Source organism: Hipposideros armiger, unplaced genomic scaffold (assembly GCF_001890085.2).
Source record: "Hipposideros armiger isolate ML-2016 unplaced genomic scaffold, ASM189008v1 scaffold_659, whole genome shotgun sequence".
Taxonomy (NCBI): Eukaryota; Metazoa; Chordata; class Mammalia; order Chiroptera; family Hipposideridae; genus Hipposideros; species Hipposideros armiger.
The window spans coordinates 603,708-623,837 of record NW_017732009.1 but is presented as its reverse complement, the minus strand read 5'-3'; the positions used below and the strand labels follow the sequence as shown (position 1 = coordinate 623,837).

The following is a 20,130-nucleotide window of genomic DNA, read 5'->3' as shown; positions in this document are numbered from 1 at the left end:
TTAGCTGTGGGTTCATCATATATGGCCTTTATTATGTTGAGATATGATCCCTCTAGTTCCACTTTGCTAAGAGTTTTTATCATAAATGGCTGCTGGATTTTGTCAAATGCTTTTTCTGCATCTATTGATATGACCATATGATTTTTCTTTTTTGTTGTTGATGTTGTGTATCACATTAATTGATTTGCGGATGTTGAACCAACCTTGCGTATTAGAGATGAAACCCACTTGCTCATGGTATATGATCTTCTTAATATATTGCTGAATTCTGTTTGCTAAGAAAATGGGTGCGTCTAAACAGTTGTTGTAGATTTCAAATGCCATAGATGGAACTGAGGACGAGACAATATATGAAGACAGCGATTCGTCATCAGACACAGATGAGGACAAGCTATTGGTTGGGAGCTTTGACAGTGATGAGGAGTTGCATGTATTTTATGATGAATAAAACTTGAGTTTAATAATTTTATGTAATACATTCTTTTTTTCAAATTTCGTGCCCCAAAATTAAGGTGCGTCTTATACATGGGAGCATCTTATACATGGGGAAATATGGTAACTAATTCCTAGCAAATAATAATATAGTCTTTGAATGTTGCAAGATCCCTCAAATATACTTATAATCAAAGTAAATTAAAATTAAGCTTATCTTGTAGCAATTTTAGGAGATTGGAGTAGAAGGCAAGATTGCAGCAGAAAACCACCCACAATTCCCAGTGATAAGTTGGGATTCTCTGGTAGGGATTGGTTCTAGCCTGAAAGATCCTGTGGGATGCATTTGTTTAGCCAAGTAGATAACTGAACTTTAGACCTAGGAGGTGGATCTGTGTTGGGGAAGGACAACAGCAAATAGCTATGTGAACTTACGTTAACTGATTAATTTTTGGCCTTCGTGAGTTGTGTTCCTATCCATCAAAGGTGGCTAACAATTTCCATCTCACAAATTTAAAATGAGTCAGGAGCTATGAAAGCTCTTTGATAGTAATGACCACTTTCCCATGTAAAATCATTACTCTGAGGAATAATCCCACAGCTACAATATATTGCCCTTCATACTGCACATTCACTGTGTATCATTGCCCATTCTGGCTTCCGGGTGGAGAGGTGATTTGATCTCTTTATTCTACGTGGTCTTTTAAGGTTCTCTTCTCCAGCATCCTAGCAGGGTATGCCATCTAAATAAGAAGTATAGTAGACTTTGCCTTTAAAATTTTGAAGGCAAGTTTACCTAACTGCAACCTCATAAGTGGATATGAGTTGGTACACATCTACATGTCTTTTGTATAGTATGAAGTAGAATCAAAACAGAGCTACATAATTCATATCCTAGCAAGTTTGTCCAGAATGTGGACTTGGTAAAACAAGTATCGTACCTAAGTGTGCTGTAATTTAGCTCTTGCTTGCATACAAATGATATTTCTCTGTTAAACAATGGTCAGTAATTGATTTATTGATGCTCAGCTTCAAATGTACCCTTTTGCCTGCCCTATGAACACAGACCCAAGCCCTTTAAATATTTGTTTCCATTACCACCTGGTACTGAGTTTTGTCAATAAGAGGGTGCTGGAAAGGCAGACCAGGAGGAGAGGGTTTTGATTTCTGGTTCCTGGGTGCCTACTCAGCAGATTGTTCCTGCAACTTGCCCGTCTTCTCTAGTGCTCAGCTTCTTCACCCAGTTAGTTGTCAGTAGCTTTTCCTTCTGCTCCCATAGAGAGTTCTCTGGCAGAGCGCTTCTTGTAAGATGCTTTTCAGAGAGTGTGTTTCAGTATGTTCCAAATGGTAGGCTCAGATGAGCACCACAGCAAATTCTCTGCCCTTCAGTGGGCTGCAGCTCTCCAAATAAGGCCTGGGTCTCAGACCTAAGTTGGAAGGGGGCACTTCCTTGAACCCTTAAACGCTGTATCTCAGCCCTGGAAGAGGGATCTCTTCCTAAGGTGCTCTATCTCAGTCCTAGGTGTACTAGTGGCTCATGATACCTGCGATTCCTGTCTTTTTTAGAATTCCCTTTACTTATTACTAGCCAATTACTTATTACTCCAGTTCCCTGTTAGTCCAACCTCCTGGCATAGTTAATAATTCCTTATGTGAAACTCTCCCAGTTCAAATTACTGCTTGATTTTTTCTCTACTGATTAGGCCTACACAGAAGCAGCCAGCTAAAGGTCCCTAGGAGCCACCATGCGTCACTTGTAAGGCGATTCTTAAGAGATGATACCATTGCGCCTGTAGGTGAAAACAAATTAAGACATGTTGAAAATGCCCTTTAGGGAAATATCTTAAAATACCATAAAGTTAAAATGTTCTTTCCATGGAGTCTCTGTGTACCTGTGTGTTTGTCTCTCTTCTCCCTCCATGTCCCCTGCCATCACTGTTAGTTGTTACTCTTCTTCTCCATGCTCTCCTTATTTACCTTTATAAACTTCATTTCTAATCCCAGCTTTGCGTTTAACAAGCTATCACTTGACCTCTCTGGGTCTCAATTTCATTCTGGATGAGGCAGAGATAATAAAAGATCATAAATTAATGAAGTCAAGGACATGAAAGCACTTTGTAATTAGTAGGGCATCATACAAAACTAAGGTGATATTATTACTTGTATTTATTAAATTGTTTTCTCTTCTGTGTTTTTAATTTTTAAGTTATATTTTATTTTGAAAGCTTTAAGGAGTCTTCAGGGATGCTTACAACCTAATCAAACAGATACATGTAAACATAATTTTTAGATGAGGTAGAATGTGCTGGGTGCTGAAAAGGAGAGCAAATAGGATATGGGAGCCTGGAAAATTATAATTTAATTGTGGCCTGAGGATTTGAGGTTTAGCTTCAAGGAAAGCCACCTGATCTTGGAGGATCTAACTGCCATTTGTTAAATTGCTGTGACACAAATGGGCCTTGTGCTTGGCACTTTACATATATCATCACATTTAATCTTTATAGTTATTCTTACATTATTCTATGATTCTATTATGATTTGTACTTATTTTCAACATATTTTCCTTGAAGCATATTTTTGTTCACTTATGTTTAATTGAAACCCTCTTGTGTTTCAATTAAATGTGTGAGTAGTCAGTGGCAGTGAAAGTCTTCAAAACAGAAACTCTTACTTTTTATGCAGCTTTTCAGGTATATTCTATTTTTGTATATATCCATTTATACTTGCATGTGAACAATTGGTTAAATGCTTTCACCTTAGAATAAGAGTAGATAGATTCTCTATGATAATCTCTGTGTTGAAAAAGGGAAATGATTTGTTTAAAAATTATTCTCTCTTGTTTGCCAGTAGATAGTGTCAGTGGGCATAGAATGTTCTAGGGGATGATATGGTTGACTACAGGAAGAAATGTAATGTACTATTTAAATGAGATATGAGTGTTCTTTCAATACAAATTATTCTGTCAAATCACAGGATGTGTGCATCTCCCAGTGGAACATGTTGCAAAGTGCAAGTGACTGTGAGTCCCCAAAGCAGTTGTCTCCACAGGTTGCATTCTATGAGATGCCCAGCAAAGACAGTTCACCTCTCTCTTAGGAAATCAAGCAGTATAAGTCTTCATATTTCTTAGAAACACCTTCTTCAGTTTTGAATTCCTTTGTGATGAGCTATGCACTTTTTCTTAGGCAGTTTGCAGACAAGGCGAAAACTTCCTGTTTGTTTGGCAAACAAAATATGTGAGTATAACATGTGCCGCTTTTAAAAATTGCTCCTATTAGATGGTGCTTTCTGAAGTATGGTGTGCATGTTGCTGTCAGTATGCATAATACTGGCAATACACAGACTGATACTTTCAATTTGAATAGTTTTGTTATTTGTTTTAATGCTTATTAGAGAAAAAAGCCTGTTGTATCACACTTGTGATTTCATGGATATTATTGCTGAAGTCAAGATGAAAGCAGGTAGCAGCATTGCATCCAGACTAACTAAATAACTGGTGCAGTGCTCAGATATGCTTAAGAATGCATGGCTTCAGTCTTTTAAAGGATAGCACAACATTTTCGATCTAAAAAATGGTAATTTCTAAATATACAAAGTATAGTATATGTAATTATGAATTGGAATCGGGCTTGTGCTCTATTATTTTTATGTTTTGTTGGTGGTGAATGAACATTGGATCCGTGGATACAATGGAATTTTTAAAATGTAAAGGTGCCAGACTGTGATGAATATGCTAATACTAAAGCATGATTTTAATGAAATCAGTCATGTATCTCCAGATATCAAGACCCAGTTTAGGAATTACCTGAGCCATCTGTTACTGATGTAAAAGAACCACTGCAAAGAAAACAACTACCTTACAAATATGATGAGAATTATTCAAAATTTGTATTTTCATAAGCACGATGAGAATGAATCTCTTTACTGACAAGTTATATGTTTGAAGATACATTTTGGTGTGAAACCTTCCAGTCCCACATGTTATTTTGAAACACACAAAGAGTGCTATACAAAACCTACTCTGGAGGTTCCTCCAATGGTGAAACATAGAGTTACCATATGACCTACTCCTAGGTATGTGCCCCAAAGAATTGAAAACAGGTAGTCAAACAAGTACATGTACACATATGCTCACTGCAGCACTAGTCACAAGAGCCGAAAGGTGGAAATATTTTAAATATCCATTGATGAATATAGGTAAACAAATCATGGTATATACATACAATGTTATATTTAGACAAAAACAGGAGTGAAATACTGATAACACTATACATTGTGGATGAACCTCCAAAACTTGCTCAGTGAAAGAAGCTTGGTACAAAGGATCACACAGTGTATGATTCCATGTATGTAAAATATCAATACAAATAAATCCATAGAGACACAATGAATATTGGTGGTTGCTAGTAGCTGTGGGGAGGGGAGAATAAGGAGCTACTGTTTAATGGATATGGATTTTTATTTGGGGGTGATGAAACTATTTGGGGACAAGATAGTGGTAGCTCAACATTCTGAATGCACTATATGCCACTGATTTGTTCAGTTTAAAATTGTTGATTTTATGTTATGTGAATTTCACTTCAAAAAACCTCCAGAAAACCCCCTATCCCATAGTGTGGTGAGTGTGGCACTGTGTGGGAAATAGGGTGATGTTGGGACGGAGTGCCAGGAGAGCAGTGTCCAGGCGCTTGGCCTCACCGGGAACGGTGCTGGCCCAGTTATTGGATGGCCGTCAGCTGTGACTGGTTGGCCATCAGCTGTGGCCAGTTGGCCATTAGCCACTACTGTTTTGTATATAACTGCGTTAGCAAGGGCGGATGTTGTGGGTTGTGCGGACCCTACTTCCTGTGTCTCGCCCAGCTGCCAATGAGACTGTGACAGCGGGAAGAACCCTGGTTGGGGTATTGGCAGATGTCTGCTTCTCATGCCTCAACCGGCCGCCATGGAGAATATAGTGATATGAACCCCCTATCTGTGGCTCTGTTGTTCCTTTTCAGCCTCACCAGACCCTGCATTCATCTGCTGGGAGCTGAGCACCAGTGAGACACTTGGTGTGACAGATGATGTTAGGTTGTATACAAACATTTCTTGTTTTAGGAGTTATGTATTTTGGGGGTGTAAAAAATGACTTTCCTCACACCTTGTATGTTCTGCTAGCTGGGCTAATAATCAAATTAACAGAGATAGGTTAACAGGAGAAAATGTACAAAATGTATTATATGAGTGTACATTCAGGGGTGACATAAGATAGGAGACCCCCAAAGAGGCACTGGGCAGTTGAGGTTTACATGCCATGCTGGACACAGGAGAAGGGGGCCCAGCATCTGGGATTCCCAAGGGAGAGCAGGCAATTCACCGGTAGAAGAGAAAGAGCAAACATAGTAAACACATCTTTGCTAGGCCACGCAGAAACAATGGGACTCAGGGGATCCCAGATAACAGGCTTTTGTGGATCTGTGGATCCTTCCTATCTATCTTACTTAATTAGGCGAAGGTGAAAATCCGTAAGGTGAGTATGCCGAGATTCCCTTCCTGCAGCAGGCCTTCCCATCTGAATTACCTTAGGCAGGAAAGGGGGCCGGTCAAAGGTTCTTTCTGAGTCTTTTGCTTCTTAATAACCAGCTTAAAATCAATATTCCAAAAGCCACATTTGGGGTAGCAAAACTTTGGTGTCCCTCAGTATCTATTTTTGCAGTTGCTTTCTCATTATAGTAAGTTATAGCAGTTTTCCATGTGCAGTAACAACTATAAGATTTCTGTTTTAGAAAAAAAATAAATTTGAAAAGGTTGATTCAAAAAAATTAATAATAAAGGTAGTACTAACATATAACAAAGGAAGGCAATTCACAGATGATTGAATAAATAGACTTTAAGAAACATGCTATGTTCAAGCCAATTAATTTTTATTGAGTACAGATTGGGTCCTGGATGCTGATTATCAAAGGTGAATACACGTGTGGTTTTTCAACCTAATAAAGGAGATAGCCACATCCATAGATACTTCTAGGGGGAGACTGAATGTGCCACGTGCTAAAACTGAAACCAAACAGACTGAGGTCAACACTAGGTACCTTTTGGATTACCAGCACCATTGAAGAAAATGCTAGAATACAGGGGGAGAAAATGAACTAAGAAATTTGCTTTTGACATTAGGAACATAAGTAATTAATACAGGCAACAGACAATGTATTCAACTTCCATATGCTGTGGCCCTTTCTGCCTCTACCTTTTGCTTTCCCAGTAACTTGGCAGTCATCCTGGGTACTGCTTCTCCCTAACCACCTCACATGTAAAGACAGTGTAACAGTTGCGCTATACTACCTGGGGTCAAATTCCAGGTCTGATATTTATTCATTGTATAACCATAGTCATGCCACTTGATTTTTCTGTGCCTTAGATTTCTCTTCTGTAAAATGGAGATATTAATAGTATGTACATTATAATGTCATAGTAAAGATTAAATAAGTTAAGTGATTAAATGGGTACAGCATTTATGACACTGCTTCGTACATGGTAAGTGATCAATAAATGTTCACCATTATCATTATCTCCAGTCAGTAAGCCCTGTCCATTCTGTGTCCAAAAAATGTCTTTGCATGACCCCTACTTCTGCTTTAGTTTAAGACATTATGTTGTCACAATTGCAGTTGTGCTTTAACTAGTTTTGCCTTTCCCTCTCCCATCCATCCCTCTGTCTCACTGGACATCTGGACACATTACTGCTTATTCTTTCTTTTTATTATTAGTTTAAGGAGTACAAAACAATGTAATAGTTAGACATTTCACCCCTCTCAAAGGGATACCCCCCTCCCAAATCTACTACCCCTCTGACATCGTATGTAGTTGTTACAATTCCACTGACTCTATTCCCTATGCTGTACTCCACATCACATGACTATATATATATATATATATATATATATATATATAAAATTATAGTTGACATGCAATATTTAGCTTCAGCTTCAGGTGTACAGTGCAGTTGTCAGGCATCTACACTGTCTCCATGACAAGACATGTGCCCATATGACACCCTACAAAATCTTCACAACATTATTGATTATATTCCCCAAAATTAATATCTTTCATATCCCCGTGGCAACATTGTAGTTACCAATTTGTGCTTTCTAATCCCTTCCCCTTCTCCCTCATCCCCAACCCCCTCCCATCTAGCAGCCATCAGTTTGTTCTCTGTATCTGAGACTATTACCACGTGATCTCACTTATATGTGGAACCTAAAGAACTGGATAAATGAGCAAAATTATTGCTTTTTTTTTTTTTTAGCTGAGCCATCCTGCCACATGTTGGCAGCTCAGTGGCTGCTCAGCTTGGGCCATGAATCAAACCAGGGACCCTGTTGCTCAGAGCTCAAACTCTTGAGCGAGCTCTTAACCAACTGAGCCACTCAGCGGGCACTGCTTATTCTTAAACACTCAGCTCAGGTGTCACCTCTGTGAAACTTTCCCCAATTCCCTGTCCTAACCCAGTTAAGGCTCTCCTCATGCATTAATATCACCTTGAGCATACCCCACTATAGTGCCTCTCCAATGGTACAGTGACTGTACTTGATATCCCCTGGGCTGTGACCACTTTGAAGGGTAGGGAACTGGACTCACTCAAATTTGAAATTCCAGCCTAGAAGCAAGGCTTGTTACAAAGTAGATGCTTATTAATTGTTTGGGTGGAGGGATAAATGGCCTCTGCCTGTAGAAAGTTAGGTCTTCATTTTGTACGTTGAGGTGAGCACACTTTTTGGCAAGTAAGAACAATGTGTGGTAAGTGCTGTAAAATTTTAGAAAAGAGGGCATTTTGTGAGTGTTAGAGAAATTAAATTAGGCTTCAAAAAGGTAGAGCTTGATTTGGAATTTCAGAATAGCCAGAACTTGTGTGAACAGAGGAGTGGCCACAATCTAGGCAAGGGGAATATTTTATGATTTGAATGGTTGGTAGCAGAAGAAAAACATCTAGGATCTCCAAAACAGAGAAGAGACCAGCTTAAGCAGGGGATGGGGATGGCGGTGGGGAAGAGGTATATATTGAAAAGTACAGGTAGTTCCCAACCTAATAATGAGTATTCTCAAAGTTTTTTTTACAAATCATTTGTTCAACATGACACATCATATACAGGATGGTGAGGTTTCTGGCCATGCCCCAAATATTGTATTGAACCTACTTAAGTAGCTGATATATCTATCCATGGACAGAGCTAGCTTGAGCTCCAGGGCCTGGGAGCAAGGGGTAGGGAAAGACATGGTGGTTCTGGGCAAGAAGTCACTGAGTAGTAGAGGAAGTTGAGCTTTGCTGTTCTCCTAGGACCCTTTCTGCACCCTTTTCTATATTTTAATTTCCCTTTATCTCTAGCCGTGATTTCTCTACCTCTTAAGGTTCCCCACAACTTCCTTAAAATAGCACCCCACCCAAGATTGTAAGGATTCCAGAAGGCAGGCTCTCACCTACAACCTTCCCCATTCCTTGAGGGCAACAGCTCTTTGCTATTTGAAGAAACCTGACTGAACTCATTCACACCAACTTGAAAATAAACTGATAGTCGTCACCTTCTCCTGGCAGCTGTACTTATATAATTTTAACAGGCTTCTTTTTAGCTCAGAAGAACCTGTAATTGCTGGACTTTCCGGCCAATAGTACAGAACAAACAGTGAGAAGGAACCAGAGAGAGGTGAGAGAAGGGAGAGAGGAGAGGAGGGGGTCATGGATGGATGGAGAGGGAGGCAGGAGGGAGAGCGAGAGAGGTTGTTGTCCACACTGTAGAAGATATTTTGGGATAGCCTTTGCTAATTTCCCTTTCCACTCTGCCTCCCTCTTCCTGAATTGTTTCTGTATATTCCTCTCTTGAATATATAGAAATAATAAACTGGGTTTTTAAAAAAATTATAACTCCCATGGCAGTTCTGGGTAAAGGGGTCCTGTGTTTTCCAGGTGTGTGCAAATCTGGGATGGCCTATATGTGAAATAGGGTTGAATAAATAAAGTGGGCTTGGGTTGAGGTGACTTGAAAATGGAGTCTACAAATACCTCTGCATAAATAAGGAGTTACGGAAAGTTTTTGAATAGAAGATTGAGATGATGAAAGCAATGAGGAAGGTGTAATTAATTCTAAATTTTGGATTAGAAATGATGGGGTATTAAATTCACCCGTGGCTTGGTTAATACATACAGAATCCTATTTTTTCCTACCATTTTTTCATTGTTCTGGGACTTCTTCCTTTAACTGTTAGTGTTTGCCTCCCTGGCTGGCTGACTCCTTATGACTCTTGTATTTCTAACTAGCCCACAGGGACTTATACACTATGTTTCTGTGTCCCAATAGCAAATTCAAGTCCAGTGTTAGCAAAACACAGCTTCCTTTTATAAGACCATATTACTTTCTTTTAAATAAAAACTTCCAGCCTTTCTAACATGCCCCAGAACACACCAGAAGATAGTGGTTACTGATCTGCATCAGTTAGCCCTCACAGCTGCAGAAGTCTCCACCCCCCATGCATATGTGATACTTGGTTGTGAATAGACTCTGCCTTATGGGGAACCCCATTGTCTTTTATTCTTTATTTTGTTCATTATGTTAATATCCTAGATATTGCTACTCTGCCAGTTTGCAAAAGGGGGAGGCCAGGAAATGGGGTGAGAAAGGGATTTCAGACGTTTCCCTAAGCCTAAATTATAATTCTCATATTGGAACAGAAGGTTCATAGGTCTTTAATCAAATATGTATATTTTTCTCTATTTTGAAAGTTATAGGGGCTTGTTAGCATTGGCATTGGGCCCTCCTGTGCTTCATTTGTGTATTTTCCTCTCCAATGCTCACCATACCATTTGAGTTACTAGGTATTGGTTATATGCAATGGCTTCCTTGGTTGAATTTGCTGTTTTATTTTTTTGTTCAATCTAGTGTAGCAATTATTGTTAAAAGTGGATTTTGTGGTTTACTTTTTTACCATCACTGGTTACAATAACTTAATGGGATCTAACAGTTCAGAGAATATGCTTTTATCCTTTTCAATTAGCAGTCTGTAGAAATGATTGGTTTTAAGAGATGCTGTTTCATATTTCAGTGTTCACTGGTCTTGGTGTTGACAAGCTAGTGCAATGCATTTCTTCAGTTTCTAGCTTTATCAACACTACCATCTTGACTTAGACAAATGATGATTGGCATTCCTCTTCCTTATTGTAGCTAAGTGTTTCCTTTGCTCGGTTTAGCTCAGCAGTCACTTTCCCCCTCAGTTGTATACCAACGTTTTGGGCACCCTGCTATGTACACACAGGGTCTGTCACACAAACACTAAAAGGAGTCGTTTAGGTATACTGTTTGTAATTGTAATCTTTTATTTCTTTCTTACCATTCATATTTTAGTTTAGGAAAGATAAAACCCTTTAATGATTTCTTGTTTAATTATCATCTGAAAACTGTTCTTAATCTTGGAGGAGAGAACCTACCTCTGCTGACTTGATTTCACGAAAACTACTATGTGACAGGCACTGACTGAGTTAGGTATAATAAAAACAATAAGGGAAACCCAACCACAGCTCTCAGGAGCTTCTAGTTTATAGAAACAATTGTAATCCAAAGTGACAGGAGCTATAATATTCAAAGTGCCGTGGGAGTTTGGAAAACCTAGCGCCAGAATCTGCTAAGGGATGTGAAGGAAGGTTTCATGGAAGGAGATAATGCTTGGACAATTAAGTCTGACTAGAAATTTGCTTGGGACAAAGAGGGCCAGGAATTCCAAGTCGAGAGACAATATATGTGAAACCACGGAGGCATGAGAGAGTGTGGAACATTAGGCCTATGCCAACAAATTGCTAATTGAGGGATAAAAGGGAATCTGTGAATTGGCATTGGGAAGGCATTTCTGGCCTAGTTACAGGTTGATCATTCTGCAAATTTAATCAAACAGCATTTTATATCTTTCATAACCTATTCCTTCAGCCTTTTACTTCCTCAGTTTCAGTGTGAAAAGACCTTTTTAAAATCCTTTTTGGTGGTACTTAGGAGTCATAGCTGTGGTTTTTCCCCCCTAAAATAAATATTAATACAATACAGAGATGACTAAGGAACACCGAATTAGGTGTCAGGGGACCTGAATTCTTGTTTTTCAGTTCTCTTAGTAGCTCTGTTACCTAAGCCAAATCATTTAATAACTGTTTCTTCACTAGTAACATGGGACCATTAGCACCTGCATTGCCTACCTACCTCAGGGTCGGGGTGAAAATGAAAATGAGACTTTTAAAAATTAAAAGGTATAATAAACTTTTTTACTTGAAGTTCTGCTAGCTGAGGCTATCACATGACATTTGAAACAAGTAAAGTACTTCATGGAGTATCTGGATAGGAAAATTAGGTTGGAAAGTAAATTGACAAATAGAAATATTCTGACTTCCTCATTACCTCCATATGTCTGCCCTTCTGCCTGTGAAATGTAATTTAGTTTATTTCTATGTTTCCAAACTAACATGATAAAATTTCCTTCTCCCCAATGGTCTATCATGTATATCTGAAGCCTTTTCAGGATCTCACTATAACTATTAAGTAGTAATGGATTGAGACTTCAGTTAGTAAAATATGAGTTGGTATATGTCACAGTCAACCCTGGATAATTGATATCTATTAGGTAACTTGAATTACTAATAAATTATCCTCAATCATTTGTGTTACCATATAGTGGTATGATCTGAGTTTTGTTACATTTTAGGGATATAGAAGATGGTTATGATTCGTTCAAGTAGGAATGAGAGGGATGGCCTTCTACTTCCATTGCCATTTTTCCTAATGAAATGACAGTACAGCCAGAGTTATTAGTAACAGCAAAAGGCATTTCAATTCATTTTCTTCTATTTGACCCCACGTTTCCCATTAGATTGAGTGGTAATACTACTGGAATCTGAGAATTCACCTGAAATAGGAACTTCTGGGCTATAGGGACATGAGTAATTGCTCCCAGTATTAATACCCCGGACCAACCCTTCTTTAGATCAATGGCTCTCAAAATCTATCATCCACGGATATTTCTGCATGACAGAAAACTCTATAAACCACTGAACTCATCATGCTCTGAGCCATCTTACATACACCAGAAGAAAGGAGAAGAGTACTGCTTTGGGTAAAATAACATGATGGTATTTCACATGGAATGTAAATGAATTATTTATTCTAGTTTAACATAGACCCTAGCATCAAAATCAATAATATTATGAGACAACCAGGAGGTAGTTAGTCCCATCTTTTCTCCTTTTACAACTTCTAAAGGAACTAGTTCATGTGAATCTGGATAAAATACCTATTCTAGTTCAAAGTATAATACAAAATGCTTATTGCTTTTTTTTCTTTTTGCCAGGCCTCAGGGAAGTACTCTGCTAATTGTTCTGTTTTCCACAAATCTAAATGAGGAAATAGTCTGGTGTATTTTCTCTTTGTTCTAAAATCCATGGTATCATTGATAAATAGCTTAGAAACATTCTGAAGAATCAGTGGTTTAAATTATTTTTATGTCCCCTAAGTACTGCCCTTTTTAAAAGATACCTTGAGAAAAGTGTGTGGCATATATCCAAAATACATTCTCCATTTTTTTTCTGTATTTGAATTTTTTTCCTTACAAGTTAGTGGAAAGGAAAGAGGTCAGTTTTTGCACTCAATAAACAAGAAGGAAGGTGTAGACAGCTTTTATCTGGGATATTTCTAAGTTTTTGAGAGAATATTTTCTAGTATTTACTGCTTTTTGAAATTATTGGCAGAATCCTCTTAATCCACATTAACATAAAATGGTTGAACAAATGAAAAGAGTTTTTATTGTCTACATAAAAGAAGGCACCACGGTTTTTGCATCACTGCATAAATCTAAGAGGTTATGCATATGTAAAAAGGATGAAACAAAGCTGAATGATAAATGCCAACATCAAGGAAAGCTCATCTGAGTATTTGACACTGAGCATAATGGGGTGTGGTTCCACAGGGAGAGACCAATAAATATTTACACCTCAGGGTGTTTCTCTGGTAAAGCTTCTTGTCCTAGGTTAATCTCCCAGCTCACACTATTATCCCTTTCTTAACACATCCCCTTCTTCCACTGGGATTTTTTCTCTTAATACCTCATGAGGTTCTAAACCTACTTGATCTAGATAACCCCCTATCCTCACTCTCTCATCTCTTTCTGTGGTCTTATGAATTCTTTGTGTTTATTGTATGGACCTGCAGGTCCATATGAATTCTCTTGGTTTACTGCAAGTGGTAAAACACAATCACAGTCCCCTCCTTTCCCAAGAGCTTTCCCCCCAAAGTTCACAGCTGTATCATTCAGCTGTTTTGTTAGTATCGCTTCTCATTAATTCTCTGATTTTAGAACCAGAGCTGTGATGTATACAGCCAGCAATGCCACATACTCATAGTAAAGCAGAGTTGCTGCCCAATACAGATGCAGTTCTCTTCACAATTCATATTATTTCATTTCCCAGCTTGAGAGTGGTAAAAGAAGTTACTGAGATTAGTGTACTCATATACTGTGGGCTTTCTTAGGCCAGTTTCCCTCAGGCTCTGACTTTTGCCTTCGTGTCATCTCCTCACCATCTTGCTTCATTTTATAGGCAGAGGACCAAAAATGTTTCTTGAACATGGTGTGCTAAACATTAGGAAGAATGTGTGGTTTAATAAAGGAACACTTAAAAAACTATGGACTCAAATTACCCTGAAAGACATCACAGAAAAGAATGGAATTTGAGTTGGATCTGGAAGGATGAGTTGAGTTTAGAAAAGCGAAGAGGGGAAGAGATTTCATGCAGGAGGATCTCTGGAACAAAGGCCAGAAATAACAAAGCAAGCTCCTGAGATACAGAATGGGAAGTTGGTGTTAAGGGATACAAAGTGGTGAATTGGAAGGGCAGATTGACCAGCTTCTAGTGAGGACTTAGTGCTGGGCATAGTGGCTTGATTAATTCCTTAAGTGATCCACTCATTCAACAAATAGCTTCTCATAGCATGTAGGGTAAAATCCAAAGTGGTGTGGTTTCTCTATACCTTAAAATTCACTCCCCTCAACAGTATAGACCCTAAACTCCATATTTTGTGCTGTCAGAGTACATGTCTGCTTCCTCACTCAACTAGGAACTTCCTGAGAACAAGAGGTTGTGTCTTATTTTCGTTTATATCCATATCACCTAGCAGAGTACCCACCTAACATGTAACAAATTCTTAACAAATATGTGTTGATTAAAATATTTATTGAACATTTTGCGTCACATATAGTTGTATTTTTTAAAATATACAACTCACACTTTAAATTCATAATATAAGTAAAATGAAAAGCTATTATAAGTATTAATAATACTTTATATTTTGCATGTATTTTATGGTACACCGCTACAGACACATAAAAGTAGAGTTATCTGGTAGAGAAAAGTTATGGTACATATTTTTGAAAAATAAAACTGACATATCCCATCACCAACTTTGTGGGAAAGTGACAGGTTCAAGTTCTGGTACATTAGGAAGTTAACTTTAAAAAATAGGTTTGGAATCATAAGTAGGTATATTTGAGTATAAAAACAGAAATGGTTTAAATCCCATTAAAACAACTTCAAATTTCTCTAAATATACAACTAGCAGAAAGATGAACTGTCAGTTAATATATCATAAATATATCAGTCACTTACATTCCCAAATATTGAAAATGCTAGGTGGAACAATTAGAAAGAAAATCTTTTCTGAAAAGATATATAATTAAATGAGCCTTATACCTTTTATCACCAAAAATTGAGATTCTATTTCAGTTACTACTTGGCTCTGGTAGGGAAAAGCCTGAAACATTCATTCAAAATAGAAAAACTTTATTTTCTATTTCCTACATAGCTGGCTAAGTGATCTTTTTGAGAATGGAAAAATTATTAGCTATTATTTGTGATTCAAGTTCTAGCTCAGGTTATCCCTAAATGAATACTCTACTAGCATACTGTCACAAATGGTCTTCAAAATTTACACCATGTGAACATATTTTATGTCACCTTGCTCCATCTGGTGACTACAGTTTCTTGGATGGGAATTCAAGATAGACTTATCACAGAACAAACTCCTAGGTACAGTACATTGTGTTAAATTAAGGTTCCAATGTATTTTGGAAATGTAATAGTGAACTGTTTTTTTTTTCATGTTTACTGGGAAAAAAAACCAAAATAATTATATGAATTCTTTCTACCTTGGGTTACTGGGTACACATCGCCCCAGAAAATATGTGTTATAGACACTATTGATAACTTAGCTGTAAGCAATGAATTTGTGGTATCACTGTTCTTTATTTTATGGCTTTTAAAACGTCAAGTCCTTAAATATTTGAATAGTATTCACTGTTTTCTGATAGTACACACACATACTCACACACACACACATGATGTGAACATTAGCTTGGAAAATTATAATGCCTTAAAAATCATTTAGAAAAGAACAAAACAGAAATTGAAGGTACAGAAATGAAACAAGCAAAAAACTCATTTAAAAATTCCATACATGATCACCTTCACAATATGTATAGTTCTATTTTAAAAGAGCCATCTTGAAGCTATTGATAGCATCTTGATTGATATATTGAAGATCGGAGATGCAGAGAGACTAGTTATAGGTATTTTTGAAGGAGCTTATTTGTTTAAAAAAAAATCAAAGAAACACTAGGGAGTAGATTCCTGAAAAATTAATGAAGAATAAAAGATAGGACTTAATGACTGGCTACTAGAGGCATGAGAGAGGGAAGATTTGAAGATAATAAAGATTTAAGATAATATGTCAAATAACAGGACAGTGACCCTTGAAAAAATAAGGTTACTTTCAGGCAAGCATGTTGTTTTTTTCTGAGTCCCATCTCCTGGTGTTAGTGTTTGCCTCATTCCACCTGTGCCCTGAAGATGGACACTTGGTTCCTGTTTAGTTTACTGAAACTGAAGCTCAATATTCATGTGTTTCTTATCTTCATATCTGATGGGGAGTTGAAGATATGAAATATAAATAGTTCAACCACACTGACTACATTTTTCTATCAAGGAAAGGTGTGCAGTGCATGGTTTTTTTTTACTTATTGAAGTTTATTGGGGTGACAATTGTTAGTAAAGTTACACAGGTTTCAGGTGTACAATTCTGTAATACATCATCTATATATCACATTGTGTGTTCACCACCCAGAGTCAGCTCTCCTTCCATCACCATATATTTGACCCTCCTTACCCTCATCTACCATCCCCCTCCCCCCTTACCCTCTGGTATAGGTTTTTGAATATATAAAGCCTGTTTCTACTTTTGGGAACTACAACTGAAGTGTTATACCAGGCAGATGCACTGGGGTGCGCTATGATGTAGCAGAGCCTAGCTGTGCATCCCAGCTCTCAACTTTAAAACTCCAGAGAATTTGATGAGAGAGGGATCCACAAGAACATGACAAATGATGAGAGTTCAAAGCTTAAGAGAAAAATGGGCTTATTGGTAAGAGACCTTTCTTTTCCTTTATTTGCTGCGGCCACTCATTCATTAAAATAGAAAGCCTGTTTGTTTTCATATGTGGCTGTGAAGCAGTGTACAAAAATCAATTTTATATGTATTATAGAATTCAGGAGACATATTGGTAACCACGCAAAAATCATAGGAAGCATGTATAAAGCTTGATTTTAAAAAAAATCACGAAGGAAATTTTACTTTATTTCAGACTGTGGTATAGGTTTATTTATACAGCTTAAATGTAATACAGGTTTGGAAATTATATATAATTTCTATATATATATATATTATCTATATATTATATATAGATATTATATATAATATCTATCTATCTATCTATCTATCTATCTATCTATCTATCTATCTATCTATATATAAAGTTAACCTAAAAGGATAGTGACTTGTGCAGATACATAATTTCACTCAGTTACCAGAAGGTGGCACACCACATTCTTCTTAAATACAGAAAAGAATGGAATAATATTAATAGGAATATAAAATGAGCTATATTTGAAGATACTTTAATGTATTTTAAACAAAAATGTATCATCGTTATTTGCTTGGTGAGACTTTGTGCTAAAACATGACACATACAAATTTAATGCGTAGCTTTTTATGATTCAACAATAATAATCTTTAAGTGTATAGCATTTTAAAAATAGACTTTGAAATAGTATTGCCATTAAGAAGATACTGTTTTGAAATTACCATTCTAAAAAGAAATAAAATACTTGCTACCTACCTTTTGCATAAAAAGTCATTAGATTTAGGATAATGTTTTGTATAAAGTCTTTGCCAAGGTCTTTTAAAAGATACTATTGATTTAGTTGTGACTTTAATAATGAAACAGTGCTTGTGAGATGACCCAGAAAAAGGCCCAAACTGTTTTTTTTGAAGAAAAAGTTAGATAGGGATAATACTTAGTAAAGTTTACTTTGTATAAGCTAATGAGAACATAAATGAAATAAATGTAAATAAATTCAATATTGTGTTAGAGCCCCTCAAACAACTGCCAGCTTACTTTCATTTTTTAAGAGAGCTGACTGCATATACTGCAGTGCTTGTGTAGTAGTCTCTATTTTTAAAACTGTATTTTTGAGGCAGTACCAGAAATACGCTCATTGTTGCTTTTCATATTAGCCCAAATGAGTTAGATATATAACAGGACTTCACAAAAACAAAATCTTCTGTTTGGAGACAGTACATCTATTTATATGTTTTATTTATTAAGTATAAGCAGTATGAAAATAAGAAAATTGGTAGTAAATGAACCTAGAAGAACATTAGCCATCTGTTCTCTGAAAGCTTGTAATGTCTGTCATTTGTGTTCAGGTTTTTATGGCAAAACAGTATATCAGCTAAGAATTGAACTTTAGGCTTACAAAGCTAGAAAAGGACAAAGCAGTCCAAGGCCGAGTATATATTTACTGGAAAAGTGTTTCTGTCTGTCCAAATTTGGCTAGTTTAGTCTTTTAGATGAGCTGCCAATAAATGTTGTATTCAATGTCAATCTTTATTCCAGACTTTCTGAAACATTAATAGAGCATCTAAAATCAAATAGAATCTTATGGCTATTTCTAGTTAAGTTTTTTAAATTGCTATTTTAGATATTTCCTAATTGTTCTGTGTGGTCTTAACTGTTCAGGATTTATAAACATGGTTTATTAATTTATAGCTAAAATAACTAAATACAATAAAGCCACAATTAACCAGCTTTTTTTTTTTGTACTCCACTTTCAGGAGACGGCGGCAATTGTCTTTAAAACAAGCCGATTTCAAGGATATATTCAAAAAATCAACATCAGGGTATGTCCAAGGGTCTGCATTTTCTTCTGCCTTTTTGTCAATGACAATTTATTTTTTGTAAAAAGACCCTGAGATACTAGAAGACATTCAGTTATCAAGGAAAATTTCAATGATGTCTAGAGTACTGTGTTTATTCAGATTTTAAAAAAATGATAAATTATTCTGTTAAAAAACACCACGTGTCATTGTATTGTGCTTTATGTTTTCCAATGTGCTTTCACAAATACAAGTTCAGCTGGTTTTCATAACGTTGCTGAAAGTCTGGCAAGGAAAGTGGCAGTTTCCCTAGTTTAGGAATAAAGGAAGATAACACTGGAGATCACAGAGCTAGTTAGTGACATAGCTGCAACCAGACCACAGGTGCCTAGCTCTGTCTTCTACATCCTTCTTCATTGAAAAAAGTCTGAAACAAGTTTTTAAGTTTTTAATCAATATTGCACAATCAGTATCATTGATACTACCCTTGTTTCCTAATTGCTGTATGTCATAGTTTTCCACTTTGCGTCTGTCTGTCTGTCTCTGTGCCTGTATGTCAGACAGATGGAGACCTTGCTTTCAGACTCTCCAAACCCTGGAAGGATCTGGAGTGTGGGAGGGCAAGATAATGGCTGTGGACAGTGGAGACTGACAACTAGTGGCGAGCAGCCAATGCTAATAATGCTGAGGAAGGCCGGGAACTGAAAGAGAAAGCAGGATCTCACTATAGCTGGGCTTCTCTTGAGTGAGGGTTAAAAACCTTGACTTTAAAGCAGTGTTCCTCCAAGTTCAGTAGACCAGGCATGAAAATCAGTTGAAGTACTTGTTTAAAATGCCAACTACTGGGCCCCACCTTCAGACTTCCACATTTTAAATATTCACCCCACGTAATTCTTATGCATACTAAAGTTTGAGAGCATTTGTCTTCAAGGTACAGGGTATTTCTCTTGGTATATGTATTGGAGTATAAATCGAAGAGTCACTTTTCTCTTGGTAGCATCCACGCTCCATGTCAAAGCATATGGGGGTGGGAGTCAGGCAAGGGTGGGGAATGACAGATGTATTACGTGTACACATTGCTGTATCTACGTCTGAGGCATAGTTCAGTAGCTATTGTGCGTTATGGTGACTTGAGATATTTTTAACAGGATTTTGTCTGTTTTAAACTTGAAGAAGGTACAGGGCAGAAAGATTTCTACCAAAATGTGAAAAATAAGTGAGTTCTGGTATTTTGGATTAACCTATCCCAGGTTTAAATTTAAATTAATTTTTGAAAATTGGCTACAAAACTGGGCTATCCAGGATTCTGCATAGGTAAGGCTTACTGTAGTAATATATTTACACTTACTCATGTTTCATGTGTGAAGGTGCAGTCTGCCTAATTAGAATGTAAGGGATTTGTGGCCAGGGAACTTTGCATGCTTGTAACATCTAG

General features: G+C 37.1%; 1 protein-coding gene across 4 annotated transcripts in view; it reads left to right on the top strand.

The window, feature by feature from the left end:
• Positions 1-20,130, top strand: part of KLHL13 (kelch like family member 13) — a 232,769-nt gene that overhangs the window by 108,012 nt on the left and 104,627 nt on the right. For 2 of the 4 annotated variants that reach the window (XM_019626124.1, XM_019626123.1), the window contains one exon: positions 18,654-18,719. The exons of 1 other annotated variant lie outside the window; for it this stretch is intronic. In XM_019626124.1, the coding sequence (XP_019481669.1) occupies positions 18,654-18,719 (66 nt within the window). Of the gene's footprint in view, positions 1-16,748; positions 16,902-18,653; positions 18,720-20,130 lie in introns of all 4 variants that reach the window. One more of the 4 variants, XM_019626125.1, reaches the window with a different exon arrangement.